At 43.7% G+C, this 19,994-nt stretch overlaps 2 protein-coding genes across 5 annotated transcripts in view; both read right to left on the bottom strand.

Annotated features, from left to right (window-relative positions):
- LOC115103682 (potassium voltage-gated channel subfamily KQT member 5-like) overlaps nt 1-3,862 on the bottom strand; it is a 177,507-nt gene extending 173,645 nt beyond the window's left edge. Inside the window, exon 1 of one of the 4 annotated variants that reach the window (XM_029624542.2) lies at nt 2,434-3,862. In XM_029624542.2, coding sequence (XP_029480402.2) covers nt 2,434-2,780 — 347 coding nt within the window. In that variant the 5' untranslated portion in view covers nt 2,781-3,862. The remainder of the gene's footprint in view (nt 1-2,433) is intronic. The other 3 variants (XM_029624541.2, XM_029624544.2, XM_029624543.2) reach the window with 3 other exon arrangements.
- A 9,027-nt stretch (nt 3,863-12,889) lies between these two features.
- LOC115103681 (regulating synaptic membrane exocytosis protein 1-like) overlaps nt 12,890-19,994 on the bottom strand; it is a 97,704-nt gene continuing 90,599 nt past the window's right edge. Inside the window, 7 exon segments of the mRNA XM_065006200.1 lie at nt 12,890-15,757; nt 15,938-16,077; nt 16,317-16,418; nt 17,418-17,533; nt 17,872-18,016; nt 19,658-19,741; nt 19,744-19,871. Coding sequence (XP_064862272.1) covers nt 15,539-15,757; nt 15,938-16,077; nt 16,317-16,418; nt 17,418-17,533; nt 17,872-18,016; nt 19,658-19,741; nt 19,744-19,871 — 934 coding nt within the window. The 3' untranslated portion in view covers nt 12,890-15,538.

Genomic DNA, 19,994 nt, shown 5'->3' with positions numbered 1-19,994 from the left:
CTGGTGTAACTCGGGCAGTTGTTGTTGCCATCCTGTACCTGTCCCGCAGGTGTGATGTTCGGATGTACTGATCCTGTGCAGGTGTTGTCATACGTGGGCTGTCACTGTGAGGACGATCAGCTGTCCGTCCTGTCTCCCTGTAGCGCTGTCTTAGGCGTCTCACAGTATGGATATTGCAATTTATTGCCATGGCCACATCTGCAGTCCTCATGCCTCCTTGCAGCAAGTTCACGCAGATGAGCAGGGACCCTGGGCATCTTTCTGTTGGTGTTTTTGAGAGTCAGTAGAAAGGCCTCTTTAGTGTCCTAAGTTGTCATAACTGTGACCTTAATTGCCTACCATCTGTAAGCTATAAGTGTCTTAGCGACCGTTCCACAGGTGAATGTTCATTAATTATTCATGGTTCACTGAACAAGCATGGGAAACAGTGTTAAAACCCGTTTACAATGAAGATCTGTGAAGTTATTTGGATTTTTACGAATTACCTTTGAAAGACAGGGTCCTGAAAAAGGGACGTCTCTTTATTCGCTGAGCTTACATGAACAACTAGGGGACGTAAAATGGACACACTCTCTTCAGGGGATCATAAAAAAGGACAGCCCCCTCCAGAGATGATGACCCCAGACACGATGATATCACTGAGCAATAATGCAGTGATGCTTTGTGGGTAGTAAGAATATTGTTCTCATTTCTTACATTGCAGTGGGTAGGGAAAGAATGCTCAAATAATGTATCTATACTGTACTGTATCAGAAACACAATACACATAGGCCTACTAGTCTTCTGCATGGTTCAATGGTACAATGATGAGGCATGTTTGGAAAAACATGATCAATTTGATACGCTGCCTGTCAATGCAAAGGAACTGTGACCCCACAATTGATCTGCAGATACCCCCAACACACAAACAGAAACACGCTCAGAACCCTGCACTCATCCACACACACTTCCTTCCTCCAGCCAGGCTCAGAGAGACAGCCCGTGATAACAGCACTGTCACACGCCGGGAAATCAAATGCAGCTGGTCGCCTGGTCAACAAACGGAGGCCATCTGACGGAGACCAGATGGACAGAGACACCGAGGCGCGGTGAAGATGGACTCTTTCCTGTATCTGGTCTGGAGCCCCTCAGGGCCAAACAGAAGACTCATATAAAGTACTTGTATGCTGAACTCATATAGAAGTGAGGTAGGCCTATAGAAGCAGCACTCAAGTACTTGCTTAATATCAACACTGTAAGGGCCCTGCAGAATAACCCATACACAGTGCTTATATAAAGAACTCGCATAGAAGTGGTACACAGAACTCGTATAAGGTGTGCTCATATGAATTTATATAGTGCTCATTCTCATCACTGTAGCCTACTCAACATTGTAGTCTGTTACAACATAAGTTTGTTTGTGATCATGTACTGATCATTGTAGTGTAATCAAGGTTTTAAAAGGCTCCTAAAGCTTATGTCATTTCAACATAAATGTGTCAGACCTGATTAGCCCTAAGGAAAAATGTATCAACCCCTACAATAAAAAAAAAATGTAATATACATATCCACATACAGTATATACACATGGGCTCTACAAGGTGTTGAAATTGTTCCACAGGGACGCTGGCCCATGTTGACTCCAATTCTTCCCACAGTTGTGTCAAGTTGGCTGGATGTCCTTTGGGTGGTGGACCATTATTGACACACATGGCAAACTGTTGAGGGTGAAAAACCCGGCAGCGTTGCAGTTCTTGACACACTCAAGCCGGTGCACCTGGCACCTACCACCAAACCCAATTCAAAGAAACTTAAATATGTTGTCTTGCCCATTCGACCTCTGAATGGCACACGTACACAATCCATGTCTCAATTTTTAAATTCAGAATTAGCTGTACAATTGGACAGTAAAGTGGTACTGGGTTATTTGTATGGATGAGATGAATGTATGGACTACATTAGAAACAACCAGGGGTTTATTTGACTTGACATTTCTCTCTGCATTCATTATTGGCCTTCTGAGTAGTCATGGTAGGCTATACAACACATCAACTGAATTGACCAGGGGTTGGAGATGGGTAGGATCTAGCACAAATAAAACAGCAGCATATCATTGTCTGTTATAAGTGTTCAGTTAATCTGTCTTTTTTTTTTTTTGATGAGATATGGTAAAAATACAAAATAAAAAAGAGAATGACTGCCTTTTGGAAAGTCCAAACCCGATTGAAATTATAATTTCAGATCATCATCAGATATCATGGCCCCATTCTTATTCAAATGAGATGAATTTCCAAGAAATGTGTCCAGACATGTATCGTGGTAGAACTCTACAGGAGCATCTTTCGAGGTGGAAGCAACAGGTGGAGACATGAGCTTCTGACCGATGGCGGAATAAAACACCTGCGCAAGAAGACTTCATAGCATGCAAATAGATGTATGAAATGTTTCACTTACACAAACGCATGGTAGATGAACGCCCAGGCTCGTGGTCTCTCCAGCACGTTGTACAGTAAATTTTGCAGCCTTCGGTAACGGACGTTTCTCCGGCCGCTCTGAGCGCTGTATATGAGCGGCTTTCCCAGCAGGCTGAGCCGGGCTCCCTTGTTTCCTCTCAGGCTTTCCGAACCCCCGGCACCTGTAGCACTGGAGGCCGACAGCAAACCGTCCCCGGCACTGGCGTTGTTCATCATCCTTCGGCCGGACTCCACATCCTTCAAGTCATAGCCCTCGGCGCGGTGGCCCGGAGAAGTTTTCATCCAGAGCCCCGTGCCGCCTTCATCTCCGCTGTGGTTGCGGGGCATGGCATCACCAGGGCGGGCATGAAGTGCTGATGTGCAAAGGTCCTCTGGGGCATGCGTGGCTGTCTTGGAGGTGTAGATGTGGAGCTCTCTGAATGAACAGCAAATGAAGTATTCCAGCTCCTTGGAGTTAGATATGAAACCATAGGCAAGGCACGCTGTTTAACCCGTCTGTGTTTTGACCGCCCTCTTTCGCCCTGTCAACAATCAGCACTCCGCATGCAATGTCGGGGTTTCCACAGCTGTGTGTCGCCTGCGCGTAAACGAAATGCACTAAGCCCGCAATTCTTCAGTGGGCGCGTCTTGAGGTCCAGTTCCAACAACTGTTCACTACTATCCCAGGTAGTTTAAAGGGGAGTTGTATAGTCAGCACGACCCGGCTCGTAGGGTTTTGCATAAATACAAAGGAAGTGAATGTCTCCGATGAAAGGCGACTTTCTCACCAGCGCGATGAGCTCAGCCTGTTGCTTCCAATATAAATGTCAGCTGCGGAGGCGCACGATGATGGCTGGGGCCAGCCGATACGGCGCATTAAATGCTAAAGAGAACGCACCACACGAATTGTTTCCAATTTAAGCATTTGTTAACGTACTGATGACAATTCCGTATCTTCAGATATTTTCGAGTCAGCATGTCCTCGTTCCTCGTGCTTGGAAACTGTCAGTATAAGCTCAGCTAGCCGCGGAGTCCTTAGTGATGAGAGATGTTTCATTGTCAATTGAGCGCTTGAAACACAAGTCGCACTGAAAACCACGATTTTATTCAGTTGGCATTCAATTTCCCTTTAAGGCAAAAACCATGCAAATAACTAAAGTGAAAAATTACGAGACGCATTTAAATGCTCTATTAAGTAGGCCTAGTCTATAGCTTAATGACTTTTCCATTCAGAAGTAAAAATATATTTCATTCGATGGAAATAATAAACCGCAAACGGTATGACATCTGTATAAAATATCTAGACTACAGTAGCCTACACAGATGAAAAAGTCGTTCTGAATTCCACCCGCCGGTGCGCCACCCAAAACGACATTAGACTATAACAAAAATAATAATTATCAGCGTCTCTGATATATTAATAATTATGTGAAGAATTCCCACTTATGAATATCCCCTCTTCCCCTCTTCTCTTAGGGCTCTGTCAGCAGCTACTAACACCATGACCACGTGACATGGCCCGAAATAAAATACCGAGACGCGGTGCAGTATAATAACCCACACATTGGATAGGTTGTTATATCTTATACATTTCCCGATTACTTAAATGATAGACTTGGTTGATCTTCAAACAGAAATAAACAAATTAATGGGGGGATGGAGACATTGGTTAGTTCCTTTTGTTCAACCAAAAACAGACATATCCATTGTTCATTCTTACTGAATGGCCGATGCTGCAAGATGTTGTTTTGCTGTAAAACTGTTGCCTGTAGAGGAAGTTGTGGCATGTGGCTTATTATTTTTCTCATTCAGTGAACACACATTTCCTTTTGTCTATACCGCAAGCGCTGTGGAAAAGCAGTCGCTGTAGTATTCAATACTGCAAGAGAACTTCTCAAAACAAGAACATGGTTGTCTGTGGCCTGGTCTCAGATCTGTTTGTGCTCTTGCCAACACTCAATTGCTCATTGTCAAGCCTAACACAATGAAGTTAGCATGGTAGCACTAACAGACTGGGTAGCAAGTAGCCTAGCGGTTGGGCCAGTAACAGAACGGTCGCTGGTTCGAATCCCTGAGCCGACGAGGCAAGGTTCCCTAATTGCACTCTAATTGCTCTTTTAAGTCTCTCTGGATAACAGCGTCTGTAAAAATGTAGGTTACTATAGAGCTTATTCAACATGTTTCGTCATCATGTAGGCCGTTTTTGGATATACTGTATATAAGTGCTGACCATGCAGGGACAACACTCGTTTTGATGTCAGAAAGATCATTAAATGACATAAAGGAGAGAGGGGACAATGGAGGATGTTCTCTGGATGACAGCAGGCTCTGTCGTAGCATGAGAGCCTGTACGCGATAGCACCCTGTCGAAGAGTGTGTGTGTGTCTGTGTGACCCAACTACATAGCTCTGACCCTTAGACAGGTCTGCACACACATAGATCTCTCTACTAGAGGTTAGCACCTCTGTCCTTCCAATCCACCCTCTCCAGAATTGCATTGTATATCAGGTGCGGACCGGGACTAGAACTCAGCCCTGACATTTCTAACACACCAGCCCATTTATTCCCATGAGGCCCCCATTATTAGCCAGATAATGATCATTTTTGCGCAAAATACCCAAGTTAGACAGGCCCACTGGGCTACAAATTGACCAGCCCATCTGGCATTTGCCCGAAATGCCAGAAGGCCAATCCCTCCTTGCAGTTTATGATGGGCAAACCGAGATAAACTCCATCCAGACACTGATGATCCTCTGACAAAACTACACCATCTGCTGGTGAATACTGGTTAGTTACTCAGTGGGTTATTATATTGTACCATCTCGGGAAACCATCTTTGTCCCCCACGAAGAATTCGGGGAGGGGACTGTGGATCTGTCTCCGTCCGTTCGTTTAAACGTTCATACGTTAGTGACATGCGGTATCTCAGACAGCACTGGGCCGATTTTGACGAAACCTGGGTGAATGATGCGTCTTGCCATAAAGATCCGGCCTTGTTTTGACGGCCTTGTTTTGAGGTGACATGAATTTACTGTAACTGTTTTCTGGTTGTTTCTTTGACTATATGCTTGAAACCCACAATTCACACATGACACAGTAGGATGGTGTTTCAATTATGCATGGAAAGTGGATTGTGTCATTTAAACTAAACTAAGTATACAATCAATGGCCTTTTTATTGGCAAATGATTTCAACCAAAACTCAGTACACTGTAAATGCATCCTTTTTATTTCTAAATCTACAGTTATCGTTGCAACTGGGATATGGGCTGCACCAGTTTCCTGTGCCAAGCCCAATTTCCTGTACCTTCTGAGGGCCTCTTACTCCTAAGAAGGTGTGAGTAGATGCTTCTTAAAGCTGTATATATCCCAGTACTGTACATGCAGTGAAAACTCAGCATATCTCAACAATTCAAAACAGATAACCCCAACCTGAATCTTAACATTCTCCATTTAGGAGGATTCTAAATATTTGCCCCTGCATGAGTGGTTAGAGGGAACATCTACTCACTCCTCTGAACACTGGGTGGATGCTAAATCCAATGGGTGGATGCTAGATGCAGAATGTAGGCTAGCTGGGCTGTTCCCAAACGATTGCCCCCTCAATGCACAGAACAAAAGAGGAAGTCAACATAAAGAGAACAAACATTATGAAAATAATGAACGTGATTATATTTCCCATTTTTCTCTGTGCGTTCTATTACAGATGAACCATAAAGATCATCATCATTTGGCCCTTGATGGAAGAGGTCACTTCCGGGAAGCTGGAAGACAAGTATCTTGACTATATTATGTATGATCTCTGGTCCGCACGCACGCGCGTACACACACACACACACACACACACACACACACACACACACACACACACACACACACACACACACACACACACACACACACACACACACACACACACACACACACACACACACACACACACACACACACACACACACACACACACACACACACACACACACACACAGAGGTCATGAGCTCTGATCCAGTGACAAGGACCAGGGGCTAGATTGCCTGCAGATGTTGTTTCGGGGGCCCTCTGCTTTCTTAACGAGAGGATGTGGAACATAAATCTCCGGGGTCCATGTTGCCATGTGTCCTATAAGAGGTCAAACGAGAGGGCATTTTGGTACAACTTCCCCTTTCAGTGAGAGAAACCAACGCAGTCAGCCATGAAGGAACTATTTGAAGGAACTATTTTACAGAGTCAAAGCTGTCCTGCAGAGTTTTCTATGCAAAGTTGAAAACTTTCGAAGAGTTGTTTGTGCCATTATTTTACTTACTCTATTTCTCCCCCAAAACACTTGCGTTTCACTTTTTTAGGTAAAAAGATGTGGTCAGAGAAAGTAAATGTACTTTTCATATTCTGAGGCAACTCTCACACACCAAAGACAACAGTTGGAAAGGGGGACACCCTTCCTTGTAATGTTACAAATGATTCAGGACCGACTGATTCGGTGGGGACTGGCAGAACTAGAGCGCGCCTTGTGCCTTTTTTTATTCTTCAAAACATTGACTTAGTGGTGTTGCCATGATAGTACAAAAATCAATCGTAATTTATCAGTGTAGGTACTCGGTATGGAGAAGGGGGAAGACACGCTATCCCCCTTAGGAAAGGAGTAGTGTAGCAACCCTAAGCCAACACCTAGCGAGCTCGTTAAGAGGGTCAGATCTGTTGCTGTAATGGTTAAGGCGTTGGCTTGATAATCACTAGACCTGGGTTTGAGTCCCAGTCAGGGCTACCCTCTGAATTTGCTATAACATAGCTCCATGGTTGCTTTCCTTAACACTGGTCCTATCTGACCCATGTTTTACAGTTGGAGAGGATCAGCTTGAACAAAGTGAGGTGCACAATCACTGATCTACAAATAGTATTCCCTGCCACATAATACGCTTTGTGCAATTAAGATTTGGGAGCTACGCCTCCCCTGGCTTATGCGATCCCCCCCCCCCACCACCACCACCAAACACTCCAGCACAACCACATTGATTGATTGAAGACAGCTTATGTCAATGAAATAACATTTCCTAAAAATGTCTAACTTCAGCAATCCTAGTGGATAAAATCAAATATAAAACTTGTCCTAATGATGACATCCGTGAGATGACACAGAGTCAAAATGTGAACTGGAAGTGCGTCACAAATGAGGCATAATTTGATGGCCATTATTTGGACATGGTCATTTGCAATTCTAGCTTTTGCGAATTCCTTCCATGTTTGTCTTTGTAATGCTTAATTTGTCACAATTTGGAGTCTCCAAGACGTTAGTCCTGGATTTGGTCAGATCTCAGTTGATTCTAAGGTCTTTCTACTTTCATGTGTAGGATTCAAATGTTGGCCTGTTTTTTTTAAGCTACACTGATACTGTGCTTGCTTCTTTCTTTCTTTCTTTCTTTCTTTCTTTCTCTCTTTCTTTCTCTCTCTCTCTCTCTCTCTCTCTCTCTCTCTCTCTCTCTTTCTCTCTCTCTTTCTCCCTCGCTCTCTCTCTGTCTCCACCCTCTCTCTCTCTCTGTCTCCCTCCCTCCCTCCCCCTCTCTCTGTCCCCCCCCCCTCTCTCTCTCTCTCCTTGGGAGTTCTGTGAAGCTGCTTTGCTAAGATGCCTATCTGAGGAGACTGACAGAGGGCATGGCAGGGTTGAGTCTGTGGGACCAGAGAAAATATTAGTTTTCCCACAAGCAAGCAAGAAGAAAGGCTTATACCCATAGCAACAGATACAACTTATTTTAGAGAGCATTTTCATTTTGACCCGGTTTTGACATAATGTACCAAGGTAATTGTGGGTTAAGAGCAATCTAGGCTCTCAAAATGCACTTTTATGTCATCTGGGATGGAAAATGCACTTTGAATATGCATTGGAAGCAGATGGGGTCAAATAGTATTTGAAATTTTTCCAACACTTAAGGCTCTATTCAATCCGTAGCACTGAAGAGATGCTTTATAGCGCGATTGACAATCAAATCAAAACAAATTTATTTATATAGCCCTTCGTACATCAGCTGATATCTCAAAGTGCTGTACAGAAACCCAGCCTAAAACCCTAAACAGCAAGCAATGCAGGTGTAGAAGCACGGTGGCTAGGAAAAACTCCCTAGAAAGGCCAAAACCTAGGAAGAAACCTAGAGAGGAACCAGGCTATGTGGGGTGGCCAGTCCTCTTCTGGCTGTGCCGGGTGGAGATTATAACAGAACATGGCCAAGATTTTCAAATGTTCATAAATGACCAGCATGGTCGAATAATAGTAAGGCAGAACAGTTGAAACTGGAGCAGCAGCATGGCCAGGTGGACTGGGGACAGCAAGGAGTCATCATGTCAGGTAGTCCTGGGGCATGGTCCTAGGGCTCAGGTCCTCCGAGAGAGAGAAAGAAAGAGAGAAGGAGAGAATTAGAGAACGCACACTTAGATTCACACAGGACACCGAATAGGACAGGAGAAGTACTCCAGATATAACAAACTGACCCTAGCCCCCCCGACACATAAACTACTGCAGCATAAATACTGGAGGCTGAGACAGGAGGGGTCAGGAGACACTGGCCCCATCCGAGGACACCCCCGGACAGGGCCAAACAGGAAGGATATAACCCCACCCACTTTGCCAAAGCACAGCCCCCACACCACTAGAGGGATATCTTCAACCACCAACTTACCATCCTGAGACAAGGCTGAGTATAGCCCACAAAGATCTCCGCCACGGCACAACCCAAGGGGGGGTGCCAACCCAGACAGGATGACCACAACAGTGAATCAACCCACTCAGGTGACGCACCCCCTCCAGGGACGGCATGAGAGAGCCCCAGTAAGCCAGTGACTCAGCCCCTGTAATAGGGTTAGAGGCAGAGAATCCCAGTGGAAAGAGGGGAACCGGCCAGGCAGAGACAGCAAGGGCGGTTCGTTGCTCCAGAGCCTTTCCGTTCACCTTCCCACTCCTGGGCCAGACTACACTCAATCATATGACCCACTGAAGGGATGAGTCTTCAGTAAAGACTTAAAGGTTGAGACCGAGTTTGCGTCTCTGACATGGGTAGGCAGACCGTTCCATAAAAATGGAGCTCTATAGGAGAAAGCCCTGCCTCCAGCTGTTTGCTTAGAAATTCTAAGGACAATTAGGAGGCCTGCGTCTTGTGACCATAGCGTACGTGTAGGTATGTACGGCAGGACCAAATCAGAGAGATAGGTAGGAGCAAGCCCATGTAATGCTTTGTAGGTTAGCAGTAAAACCTTGAAATCAGCCCTTGCTTTGACAGGAAGCCAGTGTAGAGAGGCTAGCACTGGAGTAATATGATCAACTTTTTTGGTTCTAGTCAGGATTCTAGCAGCCATATTTAGCACTAACTGAAGTTTATTTAGTGCTTTATCCGGGTAGCCGGAAAGTAGAGCATTGCAGTAGTCTAACCTAGAAGTGACAAAAGCATGGATTAATTTTTCTGCATCATTTTTGGACAGAAAGTTTCTGATTTTTGCAATGTTACGTAGATGGAAAAAAGCTGTCCTCGAAATGGTCTTGATATGTTCTTCAAAAGAGAGATCAGGGTCCAGAGTAACGCCGAGGTCCTTCACAGTTTTATTTGAGACGACTGTACAACCATTAAGATTAATTGTCAGATTCAACAGAAGATCTCTTTGTTTCTTGGGACCTAGAACAAGCATCTCTGTTTTGTCCGAGTTTAATAGTAGAAAGTTTGCAGCCATCCACTTCCTTATGTCTGAAACACATGCTTCTAGCGAGGGCAATTTTGGGGCTTCACCATGTTTCATTGAAATGTACAGCTGTGTGTCATCCGCATAGCAGTGAAAGTTAACATTATGTTTTCGAATAACATCCCCAAGAGGTAAAATATATAGTGAAAACAATAGTGGTCCTAAAACGGAACCTTGAGGAACACCGAAATTTACAGTTGATTTGTCAGAGGACAAACCATTCACAGAGACAAACTGATATCTTTCCGACAGATAAGATCTAAACCAGGCCAGAACATGTCCGTGTAGACCAATTTGGGTTTCCAATCTCTCCAAAAGAATGTGGTGATCGATGGTATCAAAAGCAGCACTAAGGTCTAGGAGCACGAGGACAGATGCAGAGCCTCGGTCCGATGCCATTAAAATGTAATTTACCACCTTCACAAGTGCCGTCTCAGTGCTATGATGGGGTCTAAAACCAGACTGAAGCATTTCGTATACATTGTTTGTCTTCAGGAAGGCAGTGAGTTGCTGCGCAACAGCCTTCTCTAAAAATTTTGAGAGGAATGGAAGATTCGATATAGGCCAATAGTTTTTTATATTTTCTGGGTCAAGGTTTGGCTTTTTCAAGAGAGGCTTTATTACTGCCACTTTTTGTGAGATTGGTACACATCCGGTGGATAGAGAGCTGTTTATTATGTTCAACATAGGAGGGCCAAGCACAGGAAGCAGCTCTTTCAGTAGTTTAGTTGGAATAGGGTCCAGTATGCAGCTTGAAGGTTTAGAGGCCATGATTATTTTCATCATTGTGTCAAGAGATATAGTACTAAAACACTTGAGCGTCTCTCTTGATCCTAGGTCCTGGCAGAGTTGTGCAGACTCAGGACAACTGAGGTTTGGAGGAATACGCAGGTTTAAAGAGGAGTCCGTAATTTGCTTTCTAATAATCATAATCTTTTCCTCAAAGAAGTTCATGAATTTATCACTGCTAAAGTGAAAGTCATCCTCTCTTGGGGAATGCAATCAAAGGCAATGTTCCCGCGGTCGCTGAGACTGCATTCATGGTGAACACTGCATACAGTGCCGTCGGAAAGTAGTCAGACCCCTTGATTTCTTCTACATTTTGTTACGTTACAACCTTAATCTAAAATGGATTAAATTAAATAAAATCCGTAGCAATCTACACAAATTTATTAGATTTATAAAAAATAAATAAGTATTCAGAACTTTGCTATGAGACTCGAAATCGAGCTCAGGTGCATCCTGTTTCCATTTATCATCCTTGATATGTTGTTTTCTTCAACTTGATTGGAGTCCACCTGTGGTAAACTCAATTGATTGGACAGGATTTGGAAAGGCACACACCTGTCTATATAAGGTCCCACAGTTGACAGTGCATGTTAGAGCAAAAACCAAGCCATGAGGTCGAAGGAATTGTCCGTAGAGCTCCGAGAAAGGATTGTGTCGAGGCACAGATCTAGGGAAGGGTACCAGCAAATGTCTGCAGTGTTGAAGGTCCCCAAGAACATAGTGGCCTCCATCATTCTTAAATGGAAGACGTTTAGAATCACCAAGACTCTTCCTAGAGCTGGCCGCCCGACCAAACTGAGCAATTGGGGGAGAAGGGTCTTGGTCAGGGAGGTGACCAAGAACCCGATGGTTACTCTGACAGAGCTCTAGAGTTCCTCTGTGGAGATGGGAGGACCTTCCAGAAGGACAACCATCTCTGCAGCACTCCACCAATCAGGCCTTTATGGTAGAGTGGCCAGACGGAAGACACTCCTCAGGAAAAGGCACATGACAGGCCATTTGGAGTTTGCCAAAAGGCAAATGAAGACTCTCAGACCATGAGAAACAAGATTCTCTGGTCTGATGAAACCAAGATTAAACTCTTTGGCCTCAATGTCAAGTCAAGTCACGTCTGGAGGAAACCTGGCACCATCACTACTGTGAAGCATGGTGTTGACAGCATCATGTTGTGGGGATGTTTTTCAGCGGCAGGGACTGGGAGACTAGTCAGGATCGAGGCAAAGATGAACGGAACAAGGTACAGAGAGATCCTTGATGACAACCCGTTCAAACATCTCTGGAGAGACCTGAAAATAGCTCTGCAGCAACACTCCTCATCCAACCTGACAGAGCTTGAGAGGATCTGCAGAGATGAATGGGGAGAAACTCCCCAAATACAGGTGTGCCAAACTTGTAGCGTCATACCCAAGAAAGCTCGAGGCTGTTATCGCTGCCAAAGGTGCTTCAACAAAGTACTGAGTAAAGGGTCTTATGTAAATGTGATAATTCATTATTACATTTTTTTGTTGAAATGATCAACAATTTCTTAAAACCTGTTTTTGCTTTGTCATTATGTGGTATTGTGTGTAGATTGATCAGGGAAAAATATATTGAATCAATTTTAGAATAAGGCTGTAACCAAACAAATGGGGGAAAAGTCAAGGGGTCTGAATACTTTCTGAAGGCACTGAATGTCGGCTCAACCGGAATTGATTTTTTACAGTTTTGCCCGGAACTTTCCGCGACACCTCCGCGATATAGGGATTGAATCCAGCCCTTAGTGTTTGCTATAGCCTGCCTGGATTGGCAGATGGGCGGGGTTTTGCAATTTTGAGAATTGGTTCCATTCTATCAGACAAGCTCAATCACGCCCAGTTGAACTGTTTCAAATGATTTGAAATAGGACTTGAACCCAGGTATGGTAGGAGGAGAGGGTTGACAGTGGAACAACAACAGCAAGTAATGAGGGAGAATTCTTCCACACATTCTTTTTTATTTGGAAATAATAAAAATGAACTCTTTTTTTAAATATAAAACATACTCATCATTTGAGCCACAGCTGTTATACCAAACAAGAAACGCTGCAGTGAATACTTTCTTTTTTATCTGATCGTTTTCTTTTGTAGTTGTTGTTTCAGTGGAACACATCAATTGTAAACAATCAGCATTTTTTTTTCTCTCCTAATAATACCGACAAAATAAAAAAATAACTCACTAAACATGAAACAAAAAAAAATGACGTTTTTATAAATGGGTTTTTACATGGCTGGGGTCGTAGGTTGTAGGTTTCAAAGCATGGAGAGAGAGGTGTAGTGACGACAGCTTTTGCAGATAATATGGCCTGATACCCTAGTACACTCAAGTGTGGCAATTTGGGACTATACCCTGAAGCCTTGTAGTAAAGTAGTGTCCCTTTGTGACTTTCTAAATCCAATCGTAGTCTTAATGAATTTGACAATGTCGCCGTAATCTGTTTTGGCCCCTTCGTAAATATCACTAAACCGTTTGGTTGGTTGAAAATATATTTACAATATACCTAAATTACTTGTGGTACATTATACTCTAAATAATTTGTGTAACATATGTATCCATATATCTTATTACATCATTATGTTCAACATAACTATACTTTGTATATAAGTTGATCTGATTTATACATATTCAACCATGTAGTCTCAGCCCCATAGAGGTAAACTATGTGTACAGTAACTGTAGATTTGAAAGAATGGGCGGTGAGGATTGCTTAGTACGACAGTACAGCACGGGTTCAATAGCTTTAAAAAAAGACATCAACATAATCTCGGTAATCAGTTGGTTTCGAAAAACATTCAGCACCGGAATGAAGGATGTGGACTAGACTTGACTGCAGCTGATCATTTCGAATGTCTTCGCGTGATGTGAATGGCTTCGGTTTCTCTTTATATTTAAGTACGAGCAAACTGTACAAGTGCATGCAACATACAAGCGGGCCTACGGGTATGTGGAACGAACACACATATCTAGTTCAGTTCAATCTTTTTTTCCAGTATCGTTTTTGTTTTACAAAATGTGCATGCAGCTTGGAACAGGTCCGAGTCATGCCGAGCCACGTCCCCTTTGGTGTGGCAGGAGTCAGCGGGCCTGACGAAGGATGAGCATTGGTGCTCCTGTCCGGAAAGCTCAATCTGATTGGTTACTTTTCACATTCACTAAGATGCAGAAGGGAAATTTGAGCAACTGATGTTTTTTGTTTTTCCAAAAAATCGAGACAAGGAAGAAATGAAATGTACCAAATAATTACATTTGCAAGCAGTATTTTTTATATTTTTTTCATTCACTTTTTCTTTCTCAAAAAGTTTAACTTTTGGCTTAACGTTTTGAATCTCAAAATAATGTAAACTGAAGTTTTGGATAAAACCCCTAAACATGTGCTGGGGTGAGGGGAAGGATGCTCCAGGAAAACAGCTAGATGAAAGTTCTCGTGATTGTGGACAAAGATCTATTTTTTACAGTGACTTGTTGACACCCTGGTGATAGTTCAAAATGAAATGTATAATTAGATTTATTGGTCAACCTCCTTGGAGGTCTAATATACATCTATACAAAGACAACTGGGTTGGACTTTTTGTAGGTGACTAAACGAAGAAAACGACATTGTAATCCCACACTAATCTCATAGTCAAGTGTAAAAATCGTCATTTAAGATGTGTCACTGAACAGTCCCCTGCATCTCATTGCAGACACTTTTTTTTCTCTATTTCGTATTTTTTCCTTGTGTCTTTTTATTCTTCACCATGCATACATCAGACAACGCATCGTAAACCTCATACTCATCATAAAAACATTGTTGTGCCATAAGTAACAAACTGAGGGAAAAAAAGTCAAACGTACCAAAGACAAAAACGAGAGAGCGGCTTGGACCAGCCATGGTAAACATATTGAAAACAAAAAATGATATTTTGACAAAGAAGGACCAGTAATGTGAATCCACAAAGTCTAGGCACCAGAAGGAGACCCCTGATTGCCCGGACCGACCCCACTCAGAAGCACTCTGCCCTGGGAGCCGAAGTGCTGGCAGTCTGTTTGGGGGCCGGATGGGGGCCACTGCGGAGAGGACATTATGGCACCCCCTGAGAGACAAGGAGGATGGCACCTCTGTCTTGGGTCCATACATTCCGACGCTAACATACATTTCTTTGTTTATTGATGGTTTGACTAAAAACTACCACCCTGCTTCCTTTCACATTTACATTTCTACTTAGTTTCTTCAATGAATCGAGTGTCTCCTTACCGCTCGACTCCAGTACAGCCTTACCTAGCTTCCGAACATTGTCTATTACCCACAGCCCTAGTTCTTAGATTACAACCGCGAAAAAACGATGACGAATTCGTTACTGGAATGAAACACTGAAATCTAACGCTCTCTAAAACAAACAAAGAGATTAAACGATGCCAGGAGTGATTGTCAGATCTCAACAAAGCTTTTTTGTTAATCATTGTGACTCTGTTTCTTGATTGTTGTTGTTCTAGAATCATTTTTGTCCGTTAATCTCTAAGGTGACGTTAATTCGTTTCACAAAGCGGTAGGCTAGCCATAGTCCCATTGGTCCATTAAGATTGGTAGCTGTTGTCCTATTGGTCCACTAGGATCGGGTGCCCGGTGGGCCCGAGGAGCTGTCCAATGACGACTGGGAAGCACGTCGAGTCAGGGAGGCTAGTGTGGGGTCCACTAAGGAGGAGGGTGGGAACAACTTGTACCAGCCAATCACTGTGCTTGTTAAGTCTAGTTCCTCCAATAGGATTTGTGCAACTCCCATGAAGCTTTTGTGGTCCATTCGTCCGTAGTCTCCCCAGACGATCACCTGAAGGAGAAAAAAAGACCCCCAAAAATGTATTGATTAAAACCTTTACAGCTTAAATGGTTAAAGGTTAAAACATTTTTTTTTAAATGGTTTTAATATTATTCAGTTGATGCATTTATTGAATTATTGAATTAAAAAGTGATTGAACTTTTCTTTATGAAACAAGGCTTTGACCCTCACCTGTAAGACTTTACCCTGTGGGCTCTCCTCGAATTGCAGCGCTTGCTGGTACAGCGGGTCCAGCGTTTTCCGTGCAATCTTGGTTTTCTTTTTGGCTACATACGCTCCATTATTCAACAGATAGACCTTGACGTATGGAGCTGACGAAAGAAAGAAAGAAAGAAAGAAAGAAAGAAACAAGAAACAGAGGCAGATACGGATACTCAATTGTGGTTCTAAACATGGTCTGGTCAAATTGTTTTCTCTAGGTGGGCGATTACATGCACCCAGATAAGACTACTCCCGGATTAAAAAGCACTTTCAATGGACTTCGCAGTGAATATGATTTTGTCTCAATGCAGTCCTCCACCCTTAGGTGGCGCTACCACCAGTGTCTCACCAGGGAGGGATTTGGATCCTGGCTTTTGTACAAGGCCCCGAGCTCTGATCACCTCCACCTCCAGCTGACCCTTCTTGTCCATCATTCCGATCTGAATATCACCTGGGAGGAAGAAAAAGTAGAGTTGACCAAAGATGGTGGATAAATGAAGATGTCCGACTCAGGCCGTTCACTATAGATGATTTTTTCACAGTTCCGGCTTCCTATATACACCAATGCGATAGCAGCTGATGTCTCGCCTTCTGTTTTGTCTCTGGTTGACTAAACAGGAACTGGATTGAACCAATCAGAACAGGAAGTAGGCAGGAGATAAGGGGGATGTTCGAGCAGATCACTTGATGGTCACTGTCGTGTTTTGCATTATGGGTATAAACATTTCCAAAAATCATGTGATCAAAGATCATGCAGTTTTTGATGAAGACGCCTTCACGTCGCTGCAGTTGCTTCTCACCAACTGCACCATGCAGTCATCACCTGCAGTGTTGGAGGCACTATTTGTCAACCAATCATTAGGGTGTTTTTGTTTGATGGAAATGGCCAAAGACATGCCTAAAACAGGAACCAAATTTACCCCGATTCTAAAGTTACAAATGAAAGTGATATTTGAGACCTCTCTCTAACCAATTCATTGTACACATGTTTTGTTTTTGATAGTGTGTTATAAAGGGGTATAGAAAAGTTAATTTCGACATAAAGATTTTGTTTTTATAAACAATAGCAGCTATGTTGACACTGCCGTGTTGATCTGAGCCTTGCTGTTGGAAAACCACCACAGTGTCTGACTTTTGGCAGAGGCACCTCCCCCGACTACAATCGGCTTCGTTAGGCTTACTGCACGAACACACCTAGGGTCACGAAATAGGAAGTAGTAAGAAAAGTGGGCAACAGAGTCTCTCAAGAGGGAAGTTGGAAGGATATTGAGTAATGGAGGTAATATGGAGACGGAGGACAGGAAGCGATGTGAATCAATGAAACGGACTTGTGGGAGAAGAGAAGGGTATAGAAATAGCTGAGCAATAAGCTATCAATTGGGGAGGAGTCACAGAGGAACTACGATAGGGCAATAACATGATGAGTAGACAGAACAGAATAGGGACTCACCTATGGCAGGTGTGGCCAGCGTTTGTCTGCCCACCAGCTGGGCAGGACCCAGACCATCCAGGAAGTCGCTGAACTGGTTGCCTGGCTGTCCCAGACGCACCCCACCGAAAAGCAGACTGGAACAGAGGAAGAACACAGTCAATATACAGCTAATTACCGTACATGACTTATGGGTCCTATGTGAAATTATCTATCCAATTTACTGCAATCATGCTGAAATACTGGGTTGTTTACTTCACAGTGAATGTCAATTCATGTAACATTGGAGAAAAAAACAAACATTTGTACCCAGAAACAGAAACAGGAAGAAAGGGACAGAAAATAATAGGGGGTAGAGGGAGGAAAAGGAGAGAGACACACAGTATACAGGGAGAGATAGAGAGAGAGAGAGAGAGAGAGAAATAAAGAGAGAGATAAATATATATATATAGAGAGAGAGAGCCTGTATACTGACTTTCCCTCGGAGTTGCAGCTGTTCATGGTGCCGTTGGTGGACTCTTTACTGGACTGTCGACTCATGTTCCTGGTCATCTCTACAGCCATACCCGTCTCTGTGCTCCTCTGGATGGACGCACCCTTCTCCTTCTTCCCCTTCCCCTCTGGTACCGGAGAGGAAAAAATAGACACAATGTAGCTGATAGCTAAGGCTAATGGCTAAGTTAGCATGGCTTATCTACTGTCTTCCTGAGACCTGAGGTGCTATCTTCCAGGCCTTAGTTTATCTGGGTCAGTGCTAAACAACAGAACAGAACACATTTAGGCCAGAAGGCTTTATTTTGTGGTCCTCTTGGGGAGAACCAGGTGTGGCGCCATGTATTCCTAGCTGCCTCATCGCCGTGATGGGACACAGTGACAGAGCTGGGGAACGGCCACCCATGTTACATCTCAGAGGACAAAGGACACGAAAGAGAAATTGAAAGAGCCGGCAAGTCAAAGTATCCTTTTCTGTCATTGTGTTTTCACAAGTCACAGCTGAACAATGGGTTGGAGAGGGTTGGAGAGATGTTTAGAGAGAAAGAACAACATGTTTTGTTGTTTCAAGGTTCCATCCCTCGGCACGTCAACACAACCAACAATATCCTTCTGTCCTAATACAGACAATGGCGTACCATACAGTCAATCCTAAAGAACGATACAGTAGTACATGATGATGATACGCAGGTTGATGTTTATTGTTATGAATCTTTCCCTGGAGGCAGAACTGAGCGATTTCCTCTAGAAGGGCCAGCTGCAAAGTCAAAATTGGCTATATTGTCAAAATTCATGATTTTTTTGTGTGTGTTTTTTTTGGTCTTAATTTAAGGTTAAAAGTGTGGTTAAGCTTAGATTTAGGATTAAAATCTGATTTCATGGCTTTATGGCCGTGCCAGCTAGTGACCACTCTGCAGAGCTGCCTCTAGAACAAGATTCATGTCAAAGAACGCTAACCTTAAATGAATTGTAGTACAGCAAGAATCACCCGTATCAACCATAAAACAATATTTCTCTCAACCCAACATGAATTCTAGATTTTGTCAGTGAAGAGGGCAACTATCCCACAGAACACCAATCGTACTGCTATACTATATAACAATGGGGAGAGAGGAGAGAGGCATGGAGAGACCCCCCCCCTAGGCCCTAGTTTCCTTTATAATGGCTTTTTATGTCAGCTACAAAGGGGGAGTGCAAAAAAAGAAGAAGAGAGTGCAGTTGGAGCCTTTCAACTACCTCTCTCTCTGCCTCCCTGCTTCCTCCCTCTCTCCCCACCCTCCAGTGAGTCCAGCCAGGCTGAGAAAGATTCCTTCAAGTCCCTCTGACTGAAAGCTTGGACGCAGCGGGTGTCATTTGGAGTAGAAGCATGTTGTTTTGAAACTCTTTTTAACATGCTTTTTGTGGGTTGTATTCGTAAGATTGGAATTCCAGCATAAGGACATTTTGGTGCGCAGTCACGTAAACACAAGGTCAAGAGTGATGTGCTTCTCTGTTTTTTGTACTGTCTTATTCAGATGAAAGTGCTATAAGGTAGCTTCAGGTCACTCTTTACCCTAAAAAACACCTGAGAGCTATCATGTCATGGCCAGACTGTCCGTACTGTCTCATTTTTACTGTCTGTAACGTCCAATTGTTAAATGTCTGTCTACCACCGTCTTTCAATGTAAACCGTAAATCAAATCAAAATACCAGAGCCACATTTTCAAACCACAACCATCCCGAGCGTCTCCTTCATTTGGGTGAGGGTCCGTTTTGACCTTTGAACTCACCCGGGCCGACGATCTGCGACGTGCTGCGACTACGTCTGTTGGAGACGATGGAGACCACCCTGGCACTGAGGCTGGAGCGTCTCTTCCACCCATGCCCACCGTGCCCAGCGCCGTATCCGATTGGCTGCCGTCGGTACGCTCTGACGCGTAGATCTCACCGCTCACGCTTGTGCTCTTCAGCATGGTCCGGCCCGGCGCCGCACGAACCTGCCGACTAGAGGGAGAGAGAGGAGAGTAAAAGTTACATCTGGAACCACAGTCTTGAGATATGAAATGAGCAGAGGAACTTATAACGTAAAGGGGTTACCTTCACTTTAGTGGGTGAAAACACAACAGT

Source organism: Oncorhynchus nerka, linkage group LG21 (assembly GCF_034236695.1).
Source record: "Oncorhynchus nerka isolate Pitt River linkage group LG21, Oner_Uvic_2.0, whole genome shotgun sequence".
Classification (NCBI taxonomy): Eukaryota; Metazoa; Chordata; class Actinopteri; order Salmoniformes; family Salmonidae; genus Oncorhynchus; species Oncorhynchus nerka.
This window is presented reverse-complemented; position numbering and strand designations above follow the sequence as displayed.